We start from the raw sequence: 20640 nt of genomic DNA, 5'->3' as shown, positions 1-20640 counted from the left end.
ACGATGGAAAGCAATACGCACCACAGTCAAGTCAAGATCTAAAACAGTAGCTACTGGTTTTAGGTTCCCCAAAGTTCCCTAAAAAGCCCTTTGTGGCAGATTACAGTCTGACAGTCTTTCTTCTTTTATATAGATTTGAAGTATAACTAAATGCATCGCGATGAAAGAAAGACTGATGAGGTAACATATCCTCCAGATGACTGTGGTTTTTGCCCTCGCCACAAGGGGGTGCGGGTGGACTTACATCTGTTGAAAGTGCAACCCTCTCGCACTTACAATGCACTCATCTATTTAATCGAGTCCTATAATATGCTTTGTTTCAGCGTGAAACACTTACTGACAAATGTTTTTTTGAATAAAACAGGAACGCTAGAAACACTACAACCAATTATTAATGTAGGTTGTGAGCTTCAAAGAAGGCTGTGTTCTGGTTACAAGTGTTTTGGTTAAAAAAAAAGGCAAAAGTCATGCATAATTCCAAAGAATAAAAACTGCTCATTTGCATCTAAAACACCAGATTTCTAAAACACTCCCCACTTATTTAATTCCCCACTGGGTTTAATAGTGTGAGTATAAAAAAAAATCCGAATGATGATGAAACTTTTTTTTTGATGGTGATGCTAAACACATGCCAAAAAGACACACACGCACACACGCACACAGCTTGTCTAATACATTTCCAAACAAATCACTGAAAGGCTGTCTTTGCTCCTAGTAAAATAAACTGTTCAATTTAAACTGTCTTATAAGGTGCCCAATCAAAATAAATGTGTCGCTAACCCGCCATTATTCAAGAAAGACATTCACATTATGAGCAGTGACCTCTGCACAGCAATGTCAAATTCAGTTAGCATACAGGACATGGCTTTTCAAAGCTTTAAAAACAGCTTTGCAGAAATTTGTCTTTGTACTGTGTAACTGTGTTCATATCTCCAGGTATACCTTTACATATTTAGAAAGAAACTTGTGTATACCAATGATGTAGGACTTTGAAATACAAAGTACATATTTGCGGATGCAAGCCATCCACAGAAGACCAAGCAAGATATTGAGATGGATAGACACTTGGGTACAGGAAAAAAAAACTCCAGTGCCTTCAAAATGTGTCCTGTGCCTATGCTGGGAAACTCTTGGGTGATTTCCAGTATCCTTTTGTGTATGGAAATGTATTCTTATGTTCGTGTTGATAGCCTGTGACCGAATGTGTGTCTGTCAGAGTATGTGCATTAAGTATGCTTGTGTGGGTGTGCATGTGTGCACGCCAGTGTGTGGGTGAAAAGGGCAAAGACAATGTAATTTTCAGCGTGGAGTTTATCAGTCACTGTAGAGCAGCTACCGAAAATATTTAAGAGCAGAAGAGTCACTTCTATTACAATTTTAATATTATTAATATGTGCTGTGCTGTGCTTATGTAAACATTTAATTAGCGCATTAATGTTAACAAGCAAAAACAATCGAATACGCTTATATAAGCAAACTCAGAAGGGCAAAACTCAGATTCAGGGACCTATTAATGCACATGCATTTCAGCCAAGTGTTTTCAGTCCTTCGTTTGGCAAGCTGGTAAAAGTTAATGAGAGAGTTGTCTCGCTGAAACTTCTTGACACATGGATCAATATCAAAAACAAGATTCCATCACTTGGCAGAGTGGCACTCGCATAATATAGCAGCAAAATCCACAAACATTTCTCTTTTTCTGGCCTTAGAATTTGTGTTTCTAAAGACCGACTGGTGCACAGAAGGCCGGATAAAGGGAAGGGGGCGTGAAATAAAGAGGGAATGGAAGACGGAAGCACGAGACACAGTGATTCAGAGCATGATTTAAATCCGTTCACACTGAGAGAACCACTGAATAAACCATAAAGGAAAGGCCTTAATTTCGGAGTGGGATACTCATAAACACATTTATCTCACAATGCAAGACACAAAGCAAAAAAAAAAAAAAACAACGGCATGGAGGTGAAACACCTAGGAAAACATAAATTAGTTTCTTTATTAGAGTTGCAGTTTGACTGACATCCAGCGGCATCCAGTAGTGCATATTCTATGAAGCTCATATGTGGTATGGAATAGGGAAGCAGCACAAGTTTTTGCTACTTCTTCTCACTCAGTCACTTTTTTTGCTTCTGTTTTAGCAAGAATTTGACTTGATCTTCCTCCCTGTCCATTCCCTAATTATCCTTTCCTCCTCTTTACTTTGTTTACTTTGTATTGCCAGTGTCTTCTCACAGCAGGTCTGACCACATGGTGTTTTGCATGTTTTAGATTGGAAAAATGATTGGAAATCATATGCTTTCCTTTTAAAACTTCCTAGAAAAGCTTTTTATATATCTGTGTTGTATCTTTTCAATTACATGAGCTGTCACCTAAGGAACTGCAGAAAGTGATGCTTATTTATAGGGTTTTAATGTGTCTACAATCCTGTGGGTGCAAGTAACTCAAACAAACAGTGAGACACACACATGGCTGCTGTAATTTTGTGCACTTTTATGGTTATAGGGGTGGCTTGGTAGAATACCTGGGCTGTGGTTGCTGCTAGCACACATCACATAAATCTGCCTTTCTGTCTGTTCCCTTCTTCTTCCTAAATGTTGCTTCTGCATTCTCTTCTAATCCCTCCCGTCTTCCTCCATCTCTCACTCTTCATTCACACCCTGACCCTTCATTATCCCCGTCCTCCTTCTCACCTTAATCTTTTTCCCTTTCTTTGTCTCCCCCCCTTCCTTTTTTTTCCCTCCACTTTTTTTTCCTGCCCCTTTATTCATAACTCTCCCTTCCCCTCTCTCACTCTCAAGTGTTTTACTAGCTGCTATCCTCTCTAATAATGTGTGTAGAGCATATAAAACTTTTATTATGGGATATAAAATATGGCCGTCGTGAAGATTGCCAAGAGTAGAGGGAGCTGGGACGTGATTGGAGCAGCAGATGAGATGAACGGGTTGAACCAAGGACATCTGCAGGGGCAGGAAGCAGTAAACTTCAATAGCTTGTCATCCTCCGAAAGGTCTTTAAAGCGCCATTGGATAATGGCAGCATATAGCTCAGGGTTGCAACACGATCAGTCTACTAACGCATTTATTATCACTGTGATCGATCACACAGAAACGTCCGCACTGAACTTTCGCACAATGAAAGCAGGGTTCGGCATATACAGCGACGCTCTGAAGTTGCTTTATGTTGTTAGTATTTGCAAACCGCTGCGATTAATGAGTATGCTGAAGTGTGTAATTGGCTTAAACACCTTAAGAACATATCTGAGGTGAATAATCTTGATATTCTGAAGTCAACTAAATTCCAGGAAAGTTTTTATCTCATCTGTAATTCATGCAGTCTAATTAAATTTGGGATTTCCATAGACTTTCCCTAGGCTTAGATGGTAAAGTTGATTCATTCCATCATATTTCTCACTCCATGGATCTGGCTCCCTGTGACTGCTGAAACGGTCTGTAACTCCCACCAAATCAAATATGCTTTCTCCAAAATATTACACTTTCACAGCAGGACCCACAGAATATATACAAGAATCTACCCGCGGTGTGCAGCATTTTATTTGCTCCGTATGCTAATTGGCCAGACAGGAGGAATGATAATTTGTGGTCAGAACCACCCCCGTGAATGTAGTATAAAAAGACACCAGCAGGACCTTTATGAGGAAACGTGTATATATAGGAAGTGGATATGAGTTTGGCCATTAAGAGCATATTAACATCTGTATAACAGGACATTTGTAGGCATTTGCCTCCATTTTATTTCCTCTGCTTGCATTGTTTTTTAAAATGTAAGAGTGCAGCTGGTGAAGACAGAAACACCTGTGTGCGACTTACTGAATGTAGTTTTTGGTATAAACCACATGCGTTGCAGACGTAGCCTCCATTAGCATTTTTCCTCCACAGCGATGTCTTGGTGGTCAGACAGTTAGCGCAGAAAACTCCGCTACCTCTGCGCCGCTATAGAGGAAGAAGGAGAGGGACATGTTAGAGAGTGAAAATAAAAACATGGTGTAATGAAGAAATTTGGTGAGGATAAGAAAGATGTCAAATCGCTGGAGGGAAAAAAGTGGGGGGGGGGGGGACAAAAATGAACTTTTTGATTCCTTTGTAATTTTCATGCCACTCAAGTACAATAAGCTGGTAGATGGGGTAGGAGACAGAGGGAGAGAGCGAGAGAACAGATTGGCTTGGTGGCAGAGAGATGATGGACTCTCATTTATCACACCTAATGGGAAATCCTATTGAGAACATTATTCTTCCCTACAGTGTTTTCTCTGCATAGAACAAGGTTAATAAAAAAAAAAAAACTACCTCAGAGAAAAGAAAATGATGTAGTCGAGATGACTAAGTTGTTTTCGAATATTCGATAAGATCGAACATGGACTTATCTGAGAAAGACATGAGGCACTGCGGTAATTTTGTCACCTGAAAGACGTGGGAAGAGATGAGTTATGCTTTCACCTTGTAGCATAAAGCGTTTTAGTGTTTATCTGAACTGCAGCAGGTACTTTACAGGCAGGCGTTTGACTTTTACTGTATTAGTGTGCAAGTTCTCATATACACACCTCTGCAGTTCACAGCGCAGTGGCGCATAGAAAAGTAGTGTGTGCAAGGAGGGGTGGGGGGGGGGGTGAAAAGGCCAATTGTCGTGGCAACGTGCTCCATCACAGTAATGAGCCAATCACAACGTTTCTCCATCCCATTAAGCCTCTGGCCCCATTCACCACCTTTATGACCCTGAGAGGACAGCATACCTCATCTTTCTCCAGCGGAACTCCTCTGTCAGTTTCTCCCTCTGTGTGCCTATCTATCCTTTCCTGAAACATCCCATAATTGTTCCGCTCCGATCTCCGCTCTGATCTCTTTAGCTTTTAAAGTGCTCACTATTCCAGGGTGCTACTTTTCAGCTTCTTTTTAACTGATAGTTTTTAGTTATGGAATTCTTAACTACTTGGAGTTTTTATCGCCTGCAGTACCATAAAAACTGGATATGATTCTGTAGAAGAAATCACAACAGGGCCTCAGGAACACTTCTGAAAACACATGGAGCATCCGGACGACAACACCAACCAACACTGTGTTCTAAATGAATGTCTCTGTGGTAAAAGAGTCCTTATACTGAATGGGCCCGCCTCATGTCCAGACATGTCACCTGTGAAAAATGTCAGAGGCCTGACGATGCAACAAAGGATGTTCCCAAAATGCCATCAAGAAAGATGAAGAAATAATTTGGCTTTCAAAACTAGAGCAGCTGCTCTCCTCTGTTTTAAAATGGTTGCAAAGTGTTGTTATATGGAAAGGTGATGTAACACATTGGTAAGCATGGCCCGCTTACAACTTTGTTTGAAATGTGTTTCTGGCATCAAATACAAAAGTAGCATTTAGCACAATAACATTTCACAGTTTCAGAGTCTGACATGTTCACTCTGTGAAATTAAATATAGGCTTTTAAGGTTTTACAAGTCATACAGGCGTTATGAATGTTGGTAAAATCTGTATATGCAGTTTGTGTATCTGGTCTTCCATCTTTCTCTCTCTGTTATGTTACTCCGTGTTCCCTCCAACATCATGGGGCTTTGGTCCACTGGGACCTTCTCTCTGCTGTTTTGTTTTATGTTTATGACAGTGCTGAGAGCTTAGCATTTTTTATTTTTAGTTTTTGGGCTCAGAGCATCCACTGTTTGAAGTTAAAGACATTTCAAGTTCTCACAAAAGAGTGCCACACTTCAATCAGGCTTTCTGTAGTCTCAGAGCTGCAGATGGAGCCACTACCGGCACTTCCACTGAGCATCTGTTTTTGAGCTACGAGCTAAAAGCAGAAGAGCCCAGTGGGCACAGCACTGTTCAGTTTATTTTGCAATCTAATGCACCGGAAAGATCACAGCACAATTAACCACTTAACATAACTTTGGGAACAGACGTTACACACTGAATGTGCATGGAGCATTCAGTCTGAGCAATCCAGTGCAAATACTGCACATTTGAATAGAATCATTTGACATGTTAGTGTAGGTGTGTTAAGAGCTATTGTCATAAGGAATATTCCCATTGTTATTCCCAGCAAGAACATGAGATATTCTCTGAAATCCAAGGAAAATATTTAAATCTATTTGCTTTGTTGCAAATTTAAATGCAAAAAAATCAGATTTTTGCCAATTTGTTTTAGAAGTTTGCAGTTTTAGCTGATAAACACAAATTTATGATGATGTTCTTCATAGTATCTGGATCACACTGGAGAAACATTGTCTCTCAGTTTCAATATGTGTACAAGAATCTTGCTTCCAATGTTTCTGCATGTATTAAACACCTGAGCTAAAACTACCAGTCTTTAGGATACACGTGTTTTCATCCATCTGACATTAGACAGCACAACACTTACATTAGCAAATCCTCTCAGCGGCACACTGAGCTTGAGTGTGTATGCCCATTTGAGTGTGGTGCACACACCATACGGTCACCACATGTAGAGAGACTGAGCCAGGTGATTGATTGATGTATGCTTCCTCTGTGGATGTGTGTGTGTGTGCGTACGCATGTGTGTGTATAGTGTTGCAAGCCAAACAGTGCGTCTGTCATCAGAATTCAGTTTCCCTCTGAGCGCTCAAATCACTCACATATGGCCCCACAGCTGCCCCTGAGAGCAGCACACACACCTGAAAATATTGGCTTCCATTGACTAATGAAGCTAGATTTGGATGAGAAGCGGCAAGAAGTGTATGTGTGTGTGTTGGGGATATTTTGGCTACACCAATAGTAGACTACAATAATACTGCATGGTGTGTGTCTGTGTGTTTGTGTGTGTGTGTGTGTGTGTGTGTGTTTGTGAATGAGAGGTTCAAGTGTCAATTACACAGGAAACTACAGAAATAGCCCGCACCACCGTCCAAAATGTGCACGTGCATGCGCGAATGCTCTCTCAAAATGTGTCTCCTGATATCCAACTTCCTTTTCAATCATCAGCTAGTTGGCTTGACATTTGTGGAAATGTGCAAGCTCACATGCATCATCAACACACCAAACGTACATACACACATTTCTATAAACATACTGTACTGTATATATATATCACATACTGCGAATACTTTGTCTGAATTTGTGAATTTGTCTTGTTTTTCTCGGACAACTAGTTTTGTGAGCAGGGTAAATTAGTGTGTACCCACAGTGTGGGTGTGCACTTTTTCTGATTCATTACGGCTACCTGGCCTCTTCCGCTCACCTCACCCTGCAGAGAAGGGCCGGCTGTAATTAGGGATCGGGGTCTTAATGACATCTATTTATCTGCGGCCTATAGCAGCGTTCAATCAGCACCGCAAACAACGCCCTCTGACGCGCACACAGGCAAAGACAGAGGATCAGCGGGCCAGGAAATTAAACTCTTTATCGAGTTCTTCCTAATCAAGCCAAATTCAAACCAACAAATGCATTTCAAATTTATTTATTAACCTTTAAGGATATGTTATGGGAGAGTGCCCCGGGCCCAGATAGGATATGAAATGTTGCTATTCTTATGAACCTATAAAGACAGTTGGGACAAATACCTCTCATTAATTAATCGCCCGAGGATAAGGTCATTATAAACAGCGAGTATGCATTATAATCTAGCAATGAGAAGTTGGCAATATGTTCAGATTTTATCAGTCTCCTGATGCTTGTAAAAAAAAAGAAAAAACAGAAGAAATTAAGAGTACAATCTACTCAGGGAAGGCTGCATATAAAACAACATTTATTGGTTTAATAACTTCCACAATCAGTTTGGTCAGTCTGCGCTCGGATGCACAAGCAGCTCTAGCGGAAAGCTTTTCTCTGGCATTAGATTTAATGCAAGAATGCATAAACGAGGCTACGCGATCCGACTGCTGTTTGTTTGGGGAAACATGCAACATCTCACCGTAACATGTATATCATGACTTTAATATGTTTGCGATGCCACACCAGCTTCTCATTCAAGAGTTTGAAGTGGCTGCTTTTCTTTAAACTCAAATAGAAGTTGGCCGTTTTCATTGCCCTTTTTGGTGACTTTACTCATAAAACGCCCTAGTGAATTATAACTTAATTTTCGAGAATCTGATGTTGTACTCAACATCAAACATATGGCGTAACCACGCTGTGGCTGAGTGCTTCAGCTTTGGCTTCGAGTCCACTCTGATTTTCTCCTGAAGCCATAAATTGACAGATGTTATACCAACTGTTTACATTGCACAGTCTTTTAAATCTTTATGGAAGAAGTAGCCTGAATAGATAAGCATCCAAAGGTTTGGGTCTCATCGCAATACTGAGGCCCTCAGAGTTAGTTTAGCATCTGCAACCAATGTGCACCAGCATTTTAAAACTCTGGTGGTGTAGCTTCAGTTGAAGTAATTTGACGAGGCCAACTGGTGGCCTTCACATGGGCTGCTGTTTAAAAATTCAACGTTTGTCATCTCTCAGCATTTTTCTGTAATTTCTTCATTTTAAACATTGAGCACGGTGAAGTAAAGGTAAACACGCAAAACATTTTAAATGGTCCTTGACGAAATGTGGCGAAACAGAGAGGAGACTGGGGAGAGAGAGAAGAAAGGCATCCATTTAGGCGCCCTGTGGTCTAAAATATATTTAAAAAGAGGGCTTTCCAAACAAAGTCTTTCAAAATGACATTACATTTAATTCACTTAAGTAGTAAGTCGGCCCTGCTTTTAACACACAGATGCACACACAAAAGGAGGCGCGTGCACGCACGCACACTTACACTGACTTGCATTAAATCAGCCATTATTTAATCAAGCCAGAAGACCAGCTGGAGGAATTAACTAAATTCCATACTGCCAAGACCAATATCCTATACACTGAATCAGAGAGATACGCATGCACTTGAACACACACGCAAGTTCTTACGTAAAAAGGGGAAGAAATAGTCCTTTGGATGAGGATGCAACGATAGTCTCAGATAAAGAGCTAAAATTAATCCTCCAGGCACACACAAACTCACTGAAAAGCATCTGGGTCCAATCTAAGAGAATCCCGTGCAGGTTCTACCCACCATTATCCGTTTGTGTGTGCAGGTCTCAGTACGTCGTTTGCATATGGCTGCAAAAGTCCATCTGTGTGGTTTTGTCTGAAACTACTGTGTGCCGTAAATGGATTCTTCAAATAGAATAACTGAATTTAAGTCAAATAAATTTAACTTGAATTTAATGACTTAAATTTTGTCAGTTTATTCTTACTGAACAATGAGAAACAATAAAACGAACAAAGCACATATTTGTGCACATGCACGCTTTCTTAAATATTTATTAAAATAATTCTTTTGCCCCTCAGCAAATATTTTATCAGTTAAGACAGATGAATAACTGAGCAATGTAATTAACTGCCTCTTCACTGAGTCTCATTCTTTGCACGGGTTCCAGTTACACAGTTTCAGACTGCCGCTTGCAATCGCAGCCCTTGTTCTGCTCCACAGCCTCTGTGATCTTGGTGTGGCAGCGCATGAAGCAGTTCTCCTCCAGCTGCAGGTTCAAGGCAGTGGAGTTGGAGTATGTTAAACCAACAGCCGAGAATCTATGAAGAAGCAGCTCAATGATATTATAGATCCCCACAATAGCAATATACTGATATCTTTCATGTTTACTTCTTTTTCTTTCAGCTGCTCATCCTCCTCCGTCTCAGCCTAGCTCTAACATCCTGTTCTGTCTCACAAACCCTCTACATGTTCTCCTTCAATACATCCTGAGGTTTTCATCTTTTTCTCCTGCCTGGCAGCGTCATCTTCAACATCCTTTGTCCAGTATATCCAATCTGCACATGTGCCCTCTCAGCCTTGCCTCTCTAACTTGGTTTTTCAAACTGATCAACACGAGCTGTCCCTCTGATGTACTAACTTCTAATCTTGTCCATTCTGCTCTCTCCCAATGAAAATCATCATCTTCATCTTCAACTCTGCCACCTCCAGCTCCACCTTCTGTCTTTTTGTCAGTGCCACTGTTTCCAAACCATACATCATAGCAGGTCTTACTACAATCTTGTGAACCTTCCTTTTCACTCTCGCTGCTTTCCTTCTGTCACAAATCACTCCTGACACTCATCACCACCCACTCCACTCTGCCTGCACTCTCTTCTTCACCTCTCTTGTGCCCTGTCCATTGCTTTGAATGGCTGAACCCAGGTATTTAAACTCATCTACCCTCAGTGCCTATCCTTCTTGCATGTTCACCTGTCCACCTGTCTCCCTCTCATTCACACATGTATTCTGACTTGCTATATCTTCAGTGTTTTACCAAGCTCTAACTACATTTTAAGGTAATCAACATGTCAACCTGTGGCCACCAAGAGACAGAAAAACAACTACATCAAAGGGAGTAAATTTACTAACCGAGTCAGACTCCAATGAGCAAAAGCACTTTTAAAAGGACAGCTGTCCAGTAGGAGTCTCAGAGGACAAGGAGTAGTCTCTAAGCCACTTCTGAGGTTAGGGGAAAAAGGTCAAAAAATTTGAGGTAAGCTAAGACATGCTAGGATTTCAAAGAGGATGAAGTCCTATGATAGTGACAGTGCATCAAACCCCCAGTGAAATATGCTGGTGGGAAAATTCAAATCTGGTTGAACACACGTACAGACTTGACTTCTCTCTGACCAAAAAGAAGAAGCAGGTTCAAAGACAACCTCCACCCTCTGGTTTGCATCTATGTGGAGAAGGATTCGTTCAGCATGGGGATAATATCCCCAAACACACCTCAAAGTGATGCAAGAACTACTTTAAGATCAAAGAAGACCAAGGAGTGATGACGTTCATGGACTTGGGTCCACCTGACCTCAACCCCAACAAACACCTGCAGTGCCACTGAAAAAAGCCACAGATTCCTGACATCACAAGAAGCACTTTGGATCATTGTCAAATAATGTCAAAATAATGTGGGTTGTAAGTTTTACACAAAGTTGTGAGGCATTAAGGTAGAGGGAGATGCAAATAGGGACATTCAATAGCTTACAAACACATTAGAATATGAATAACATTTTAAGCGTATGTGTTCATTCTTAAGTCGATTAAACTGTTTAAAAATCAGTTAATCTTAATCAAGTCAGATGAAATGAGAGAGATTCACACTACCAGCAATCTGGGATTTATTGCTTAAATAAACTAATTACAAGCCAAAGCCTGAGAATGTATTTTTAAGCAGGGAACACGTTTCTTTCTTAACTTCTTAAGTGAAACCTACATTTTCTGCTGATTATCTGCTCACATGATATTAGCAAGGAGGAAGAAATAGTACAGCATTAAACTTCCAAAAATGCCCTACCCCAGTAGCTCTGTGAAAGGCTACAACCGAAGGACTAATTACCCCTTGAGGAATCAAGAGACCTTTTAAAAAAAAAGAATAATGATGACACACTGTAGAAAAACATTATAGTCTGTGGAGTACTTTGCCTTGACTCAGTACCTATAAGCCTGAGAGCCTGAAAGCAACAGGTTTTGCAAGTACACAGTTATGGAGCATTTGAGCAGTTTGCAATTCTAAAAGTACTTATTAAATGAGTTGTACATGTCACTAAAGTAGCGCAAACTAATGAGCGAAGTTGAGAGGAGAAAGGAATTTGAAAGAAACTGTTGCTAGAATCAAAATTGTCTGTTCTTTATCACAATACCTACTGTTCTGTCACAGTGAGTGTGACCTTGAGCTTCCAAGCACAGCCTGTACCAATAATACAACCATCTGCTTCAGCAGCCCTCAGACACCCACCCATTCTCCATTATCTCCCCTCTTTAAAAGCAGCACCAACAGAACTTAAAGAAAATCAAATTTCAGAGCAAAAGCGCTCAGCAGTGAGCCTACTGTGGCACTGTTTATGAGCAGAGGCTGGCAGTTAGGATGACTCGCAAGTGAAATTTCCAAATAAAACACATCCTCAGACATTAGCTATGTAGGGAGAGCGGGACCAGAATATTAACATCCTGTTTTTGTAAATATCTAGTGAGATAATGCTGGAGAGGGCATCCCTTGCTGTGAATAAATACATACGGCATGATAACAGCGTTAGAGGCAAAGCCCAGAACTGGCTGACACTAAAGCATTTTCTTTAAAAGGAATGCAAGTGACTGCTTACAATATAGCTATGTGTGGAGATCAAAATCTAAACAGCTGTCATATATCAGACCACACAAGTCACATTCTCACTCCTGCCAAGAAGATTAGGCATAACAAGCCCTTTATCCCCGCTGCCTTAGGCCTCTACGTGACGGTATAAGCAGAATGAAGGCGATGATTGCTTGTCATTGATTGGTGTTGATGGCTTTGCAAATTGTGATAATGATGACAATGGTGATTCGTCTCATGGTTGTCGCCTGAAAGTCTGTATCAGCACCTTACACTGGTGACTTTCAGTTTCATGCAAGAAACTATCAATACCCGCTCAAGTGGCAATGACCCACCAGCACAAAAATAAGCTTGAAACATATTCTTAGTAACTTTGTTACATGACAGGTTGCGATAGTGGTGAAACTGTAAATACGCATGCGGATGCAACCGCAGAATAAATATTTAAAAAACAGTCTGGACAGCTGAGGTGCTGAATAAGAGTGAAGAAATGACAACCAAGATCCTTTGTTAGTAAGAAATGTCAATACACATACAGTACAAGTTCGACTTTGTGTGACAGTGAAATAAAAGGTGTCAGCTTACACAGCAGGTCTTTTATTCTAGGCCCGCATATCTGTGTGTGTGTGTGTGTGTGTGTGTGTGTGTGTTTATGTCTATGTGTTTGTGCTGAAGCCAGACGTAAGTGTCTAAAGCAGGGGAGAAGAAAACACCGGAACACGATGACATCACCATTACACGCACACCTACGCAAACACATCTCCAACCGTCAGACGAGAAGAGTGAGGTCAATGCATCTCTCTCTCTTTTCTCTTCTCTCTCTCTCTCACAGACACACACAAACACACACACGCCAGATATGGGTCACACACTGTGGCCCACTTCCCTCATTTCATTCATTCAGCCTTTGCGATCACTCCTTTCCGGATCTTTTTCTCCTTCCCGGCTCTGGTCTATTCATCCTCCCTCCTTTCAGTTAATACGGCACGTTGTTACCTTTGTTACGCTGCAGCGAGACTCTCGATTCCTGTGAAATGTGCAAAAACTGGCCTGTGCACAAACACAGGGCAGGCCACATTTTGGCGAAATCCTACTTCCATTGATCTAATTTTGATAAACGATCTCAGTTGCACTGACTTCACAGTTATGTGTTTCGGGTAAAAGTGTGATAACCGGCGGAGTGTATGAGAGGGACAGAGAGAAAGATGGAGCGCAAGAGACGCAAAGGGAAGAAAGGGAAATCATTCTGCGTTGATCTAATTTTGATAAACAGCCTGAATGTATGCAGGCCTGGAGTCCGTAGACCCGGAGATCGGGGCTGTGTGTTTGTGTATCTGTATGAGGTGAGTTTCCATCTGGACTACTGATGAATATCAAGTTCTTTGTACTTCTGTTTATCAAGCAACTCGTTTTATAAAGCTAAAACTCACCGTTTTGATAAGATAGCGTGAGATAGACTGTGTGTATTTTCTTGTATTCCTGATTTAACCTTGGACTTTCTCTGTATGGTGATAGAAGAAGAAAAAAACAAAAAAACAAAAAAAAAACCAATTCTCTATTTTGTGCTTTTTATCTTGGGAAATACTTCACACTGCCACCTCCTTAAGTATTCCAATTTATTCATTTTAAACAATCTAAGAGTAGAAATAAACATTAAAAAAACGACATTTTGTTCAACTCAAATTAAACCAAGGGGTTTGCATTTTTTGCCATAATTGACCACTTGCATGTTTTTAATCTGGCAATGTGCAAGACGCTCTCGATGATGAAGCCACACGTGCATTTCCTTATCTAAAATTACGTTTTAATTTCCTCCTTTTAAAGCGGAGCACTTCATGACCCACTTCACACTGACCGGTATTCGACGTGTGTGTGAGCAGGATGTATACAAATGAAAGTCTGTGCCTGTGTGTGAATGACTGCGGAGGAAAAGAAAGAGAAAGAGAAAGAAGTGCGTGTGTGTGTGTGTGTGTGTGTGGCGTCATGGGAAGGCCCTGTAGGTTGACATAAATACACATGCACGTGTACACGCACACAACACACACACACGGGCAATGTGCACATAATCTGGTGTGGAAACCAGGGCACTGAAACCTTAACTCACCCCAAAACGGAAAGAGAGAGGCCTAGAGAAAAAGAGAGAGCGAGAGCGAGATGGAAATATACAAAAGAGCCTCATTATAATGGTCATCCATAATACTTGTTGTTTTATCCACTGGTATTAAGTGTCTTATTAACTGTCTTTAGACTGTTTTTACTGTTTACCTGAGAATAGTTCAGGGGGCTGATTCCCACACAACAAAAAGACCCACATTATCCACTCAGGTGGTGGACTTTTGCTTTGTAAATTAAAAAAGTGTCTGTTTGAGGTGCTGAAAAGCTACACAGCCTGATCAGTGCTGTATGTTTGGCTGATCTGCTAGCCTCAGTTTTGTCCGCAATGGACGATCCTGTTATCCAGTAGAGTCATGCAATTGTACAATTGTAAATATGAATGAGGAGCAAAAAACAAAGTAATTTATGTGTGAATAGGTTCAACTCCCATGCATAAAGCAATTTACTTGTCATGCATCACTTAGCTGGTTGCTATAATGGCTATTCTATGATCCGGGCAGTCAACTGTAAGCTGCGGTTGGTTGCCGCTTCAACCGGTTGCCTCAAATTAGAAATGAGTTTAACTCAGTAATTGCACACAGTGACTCTTCCTGTCATTGCTACAAGACCCTGAATATCACTGGCAATTCAACATAGCTCCTATTCTTCCTATGAGTACGGCCATGGCTACTCTCACTAGTTGTTCTTTCAAACTTGTGACCAAGGCTTCAATCTTTAAGCACACGCATATTGTAACCAGATTTGTACACCCAAAGCTCTGATGTTGTATAGCCGGAAAACTGAGTACATATTCCCATCAGTCACAACATTAAAAGTACCTGCCTAATACTGTCACTAAAAACAGCTCTGACTCCAGTGGGAGTGGACACGTGACCTCAGAGATGGTCCTATGGGGTCCATAGCCAGGTAAACCTCTGCACTCAGGTTGTAAAACCACAGTGCCTTGTGGGAAGTCATGCATGGATTAAACTTCTCTGGAAAGCACATTTCTCTCTATTAACAGATACAGGAAAAGTTTTCTCAGTCCCTAAATGTTCATTTTGAACTGATGAGAACAGCTGTGATGCTAATTGTTTAATACTGTTTTAATTTAAACAAGTTAAAGATGGGCACTAGTGCGAACATGCACACAGACACACACACAGGCGTTACACGTTACAACTTAATTGCTAAACAAGCCTGGACAGGCAAGATTTCCCTAAATGACAAGAGCAGAAAGATTAAAAAAAAAAAAAGACTGAAGAACAAAATATGACTGAGAAGAAAAGGAAAAAGAAGCGAGAGAAGACTCAACCATGCTGCACAGAGCAGCGTATTACACCTCTAAACGACCTCACACAATGCCCTGCACACACACATATTCTTGGCAGAATGACTTTATCTTCCCAATTAGCTGTAGAGGGGAAGTGTAAAAAAAGGGGAGAAGAAGTGGAGGTGGAGGATGAGGAGGCCGTGGTTGAAAAGAGAGAATAGTGAATTGACTAGAAAAGAGGGAAATTTTCACATCATTGTCATTTCTAGTATTGTTAACTCCACAGCGCTAAGTTCTCTTCTTGACAGGTTTTAATTTATGTTCTAACATGGATAAATGAACTATTGTGGTGTACCGCTACATTTACCAATCACTTTCTCTACCAGTCATCCAGTTTAGCCATATGTGTCAACTCCTCGCCCACCTGGCCACACGCCTGTCTCTTTCTCTACGCCCTGTCAATCTACCAAGCAAATGCTGCAATTATGAGCACAGAAAAAGAGCAGACGGGAGGAAGAGATAGAGGTTGAGCAGGGTTCAAGACTTTGCTGAAGCTGAAGATTTTCAGATTCTCCTCAAGCTTCAACCTGATTGTAAATAGTGTGTTTTTTTCTGCTGTGTGTGAGCATCTGCACATGTATCTTAGTGGCAGAGGCCACGGCAGTGGGAAATGAGCAACACAGAGTGGGCACAGAGGTCAAGGTGATGCCTGGGAAGCACAGGTAGTACACAAAAAACACACATACACACACAGGATTCAGTAACACAAGCTTTAGACACAGTGCACAGATACAAACCTACAACAACAGAGTAATAGAGGTAGTGAAATATAGGCAAGCAAAAGAATGGCTTTTCTCTGTAAAGTGTTAATCGGCTAAAGTTGTGATAACTTTTACAAAGCATTAATAGTTTCAATCCCTGTGTTTACTGCGGTGGTACTCTAATACATTTTAAGCATAATGTATAAAAGTATTAAAAGGTCAAGTTAAAAAAAAAAGTCAACACTTTATAACCAAATCTGTTAAAAAAAAACATAAAAACAATGCTGGAAAAAGTGCAAAAAAAAATAATTTGTAACACTATATGCTCTGAAGCCCAGTTTGCAGTTGATCAACTTTACCCATCAAACTGAAGCCAAAAGGACAAATAATGAGCTCAGTTAGCTCATTAAGGTCCACTCATAAAAATTCAAAAGCCATACTGGAGTCAAAGCAAACAAATGAACACCACTTCACCAACCTAATGAGAGCTGAGCCAGGTTTTAAATGTGCATATAAAAAAACGAGTTTTAAAGAAGATGATGAAATTGAATCTCAATACATCTGCCTGTCTCTATCTATCCAACCAGTTTTTGCTCTGCATTCAGTCACTTGTGGAAGCAATTCACACCAAGAGCTCTACTGCCTGCAATAAGGAGTGCCTGAAATTAATGACATTGGTTTCTTTGAACCATCATTACTGTGGAACTGACGGCACTTTATAATTTCTTTATGCTCGTCTCAGTATGAGGTAACTGTTAGCTACTCTTAAACACGCTGCAGTGTTGACGACTCTATGCCGACATTAATGATGGAGAAGACAGTAGGCTGATAAGGTACTGCTGTGTCTGGTCCGTTTAAGACAATGTCTGCCATGCCAAAGCTAAGGATTTATTATTATTTATGCGGAGATGGCGAAGTATCTATGCTTGTTACTGCGAAAGAGACGGCTCGGAAAAATGTCCACAGTTTTGGTGCCTGTATACACAGACGCACAGAGAAAGCAGAGAGCATATCTAAGTAGTTTACTATGCTCCCGTATGAAAGACACTCATTTAAATGTGGCTTTTTATTCTGAATTTAAATAGAATTTGCATTCAGATTGATTGTAGACTTGAATTTCTATGAAGCATCTCTCCAAAAACCGAAGAATACGCAGGAGTAATGTTCGGTGGCTCAACAAGGTTGTGTGTAGCAAGGGTAAGACTCTTGTGAGATGAGGGGCCGAGCCACATTTCAGGTCTTTTGAGGTGAATGTTCTCCCTCAGATTCTTCCGGACATTACACTAAAACTTGACATTGACAGTCTGACCCAAGGGGGATGAAATCATGGTGTGCAACCCCGTGGAGACAGCTGGGCTCTTACACTCAAGAATGCTATTAGGTCTGGGTTGTAGCTGGGGACCCAGCTCTCATCGACGGTGATGATCCTTGACATGAAAGTTGGGTCAGTTTGACATGGTGGACATGATGTTTGTCTTCAGTGGAAGTTTAAGGTCAATACGCTTGTTAAGCAGTGACATATCTGGATCCAAGCTCCTATTGTGTTCAATGAGGTTGATGTCTGTTTTAACATGCTGTAATGATCGGAATTGAATCTTGTTTTATTTAATATAAACAAGCCCCTAAGATTAATCAGTATATATTTCTGCCCTCGCTGACTTTTTATTAGCACTATTCATGTGCAGCATGTCTTTAAGCTCTGTTTTTACTGTCACTATAGCACACGGGCTGTATTTTGAACACAGAAAATAATTACTCTCGTGCTTTTTAATGGGGACATGAAACTTAGGATCAAGAATTTTTCATAGGGTGTCATCCAGCAACATATTAATCACTAACCATGTGTTGCAGATGAATCATCTCACATGTTCTCTCGACTGAAATTTAGCCCGTTTTCAGCATGTTCTTCCCGTCATTTGTCTCTGCCCTCACATTAACTTTTATTGAGGGGGAATAAAGCTAACCCTTCTCCTCCATCTTTACTGTGCTGAACCTAAGTCGGTAGCCACCAGGTAGCCCAACTTCAATAACCATACAAACATTGTTGCTGTTTAGTTTTCTGTCTTGATTTATGTCCAAAGTGATAGCAGGGCTTTATTTTATTGTGACACTGGAAACAATTGTACATCCACAGTGTTTGTTTGACTTTGTGACCCAAAGCAGAGTTTGTACCTGAGAATGGCTAATGACGTCAGACTCAGGAAGTGGGTGGGCAAACTGCAATCGGGAAATAAGAGGCAGCCTAACTGGACCTAATGCTACTCAGCATTTTAACACAGGGCAGCTGAGTATGGGTGGAAAATAACTGTGCAGGTATAAAGCACAACTGTAGACCACTAAAGCCTCCATGTCTTTTTTCCCTGCCAGTTCACTCAAGAGTCATTAAGAAAATTTTCAAGGAAAAAAACCATCAGGGGGTTATCAAACCCATAAGAATGAATCCTCTGGGCATCATGAATACTCGCCTTGAAATTTATGTTAATACTACATACAGTTACAATCAACATAGTTCAATTCAGATCATCTGCCCCACAGAGTCATTTCTATACCTATTATGCTAGTGTGGCGCAGTCTAGTGAAAACCGCATATCACTCAGCAATCTGCATGCTTTAGGGTGCACCATTTGCATGCTACAGCATCCCTGTGTTTAGTATGCAAATGAGTATGAGATGCAAATGCTCTCTTGTGTATGTGTTGATGCATCTGCACGTTCACGTGGAAGCGATTGTGCCAAGTTATTCTAAATATCTCCGTATTTTAATGTATTCATTTGTTCTATGTCACCACTGAGGCTCCAGCGGTGCTAAATGGTGTGACCATCTCGGGGCCCATTTGACATTTTCCACCAAGACAGGCCCTCAGGGTTGAGTTAGAGACTAAAACATCAATATCTGAATTACTCTAACCCCTTCACCAGCCCTTCCTCCCTTCACTCCTCTCTGTTTCCCAAAGTCCTTTTGCTGCATTGGGGCCACACACAAACACTTGTTTAAAGAAAAAGACACACGCACACACACTCGGGGTGTTGATGGCCATGCTCTAGCTGTCAAGAGGAACGGAAGAGATCAGCTATCCTCCAAGTAGTGTGCGTGTGTGTGTGTAATCGATGTCTCATCTTTGTTCCATTTGCTCCAGACAGAGCCATGTATGATAACCCTTGTTATCGGAGAGCAAGAGAAAGACAGGGCTGCTCGGGGACTATCACCTGACACCCTATTTGTTGAGAGATTTTCATACTGTTTTCACACAGTCCTCCATCTGTCGAGAAAACAGCGTTAACGTGCAGAGGTGTCCCAGCTGACTTAAAGAATTTGATGTCACCTATGGGGCTTTAATTGGACTTGGTGTCTTTTCACACATTGCTCGCAGCTGCTGCCAAAAGTCGGATCTATCAACAGGTTTGAAACCTGGCTTCAAATCCAACTTGGCTCTGACACCTTCATAGGCAGTGACTACAGCTACATCAAGAGCAGAACTGAAGATATAGATAAGCTTAATTTAGAAGAACTTCACTATTTACGCTCAGTGTATTTCTGCAATCTGTACGTTTCTGCTGACGGAATAAACTCATGTAATTCTGCAGTTAGAATCTCTTTTCAAGTCCTTGTTTATTTTTGTATCATTTCGCATCCCTTTAAATTCCTATTCTTATTTGTTTTTTTTGTGGGAGGGGTACTAGCTAGGCAGCCTGGTGGTGCAGTGGTTAGCACTCATGGCTCACAGCAAGAAGTTCCTGGGTTTGAATTCAGTGGCTGGCTGGGGTTTTTCTGTGTGGAGTTTACATGCTCTCCCCATGCTTGTGTGGGTTTTTTCTGGGTACTCCGGCTTCCTTCCACAGCCCAAAAGACATGAATGGGTTATGTTAACTGGCAATTCTAAATTGGCCATAGGGGTGAATAGTTTCTCTCTCTCCGTGTAAGCTCTGTGATTGGCTGGCGACCTGTCCAGGGTGTACCCTGCCTTTTGCCCTATAATAGTTGAGACAGGCTCCAGTTTCTCAGATGCCTGAATTCAATAAGTGAAAGAAAATGGATAGAAGGTATTTTATCCTATTTTTGACAGGACAGTGCAGAGAGTAGGCAGGAAAAGGGGAGGGAAACGAGGTCTCTGCAGCGAGAGCTCTAGCCTTCAGTACATCAGGTCATCAAATTAACCAGGTGATCAGTAGTGGTGCCATATTTTTGCATATTTAAAGTGTTTGAAGTCAGTTCAATGAACTAGCTATAGATGCTACAATAAGTAGGGTTTTATGTGGGAATGTTTTTTAGGCTACTAAATGTGCTGACTGGAAATTGGTAAAAGAACACAAGGTGCTAATTTAGAAATTTAGCATCTAATAAACAATACCTATTTGCAGTAATCAATATCCTGGAAAAGGTACAGAGAAGCAGGATAAAATTGAGCAAAAATTGACCACATTACAAAAAAACTCCCAACAAAAATCCCTGAAATCAAA

At 41.0% G+C, this 20640-nt stretch overlaps 1 protein-coding gene across 3 annotated transcripts in view; it reads right to left on the bottom strand.

Annotated features, from left to right (window-relative positions):
- The window catches only part of trps1 (trichorhinophalangeal syndrome I), a 118148-nt gene that overhangs the window by 7625 nt on the left and 89883 nt on the right, over positions 1-20640 (bottom strand). For all 3 annotated transcript variants that reach the window (XM_006787922.3, XM_035906445.2, XM_006787923.3), the window contains exon 10: positions 3825-3947. In XM_006787922.3, the coding sequence (XP_006787985.2) occupies positions 3825-3947 (123 nt within the window). The remainder of the gene's footprint in view (positions 1-3824; positions 3948-20640) is intronic.

Source organism: Neolamprologus brichardi, chromosome 22, assembly GCF_056152115.1.
Source record: "Neolamprologus brichardi isolate AB-2024 chromosome 22, ASM5615211v1, whole genome shotgun sequence".
NCBI classification, from domain to species: domain Eukaryota; kingdom Metazoa; phylum Chordata; class Actinopteri; order Cichliformes; family Cichlidae; genus Neolamprologus; species Neolamprologus brichardi.
The sequence above is the reverse complement of the archived record's forward strand: the minus strand, read 5'-3'. Positions and strand labels throughout refer to the sequence as shown.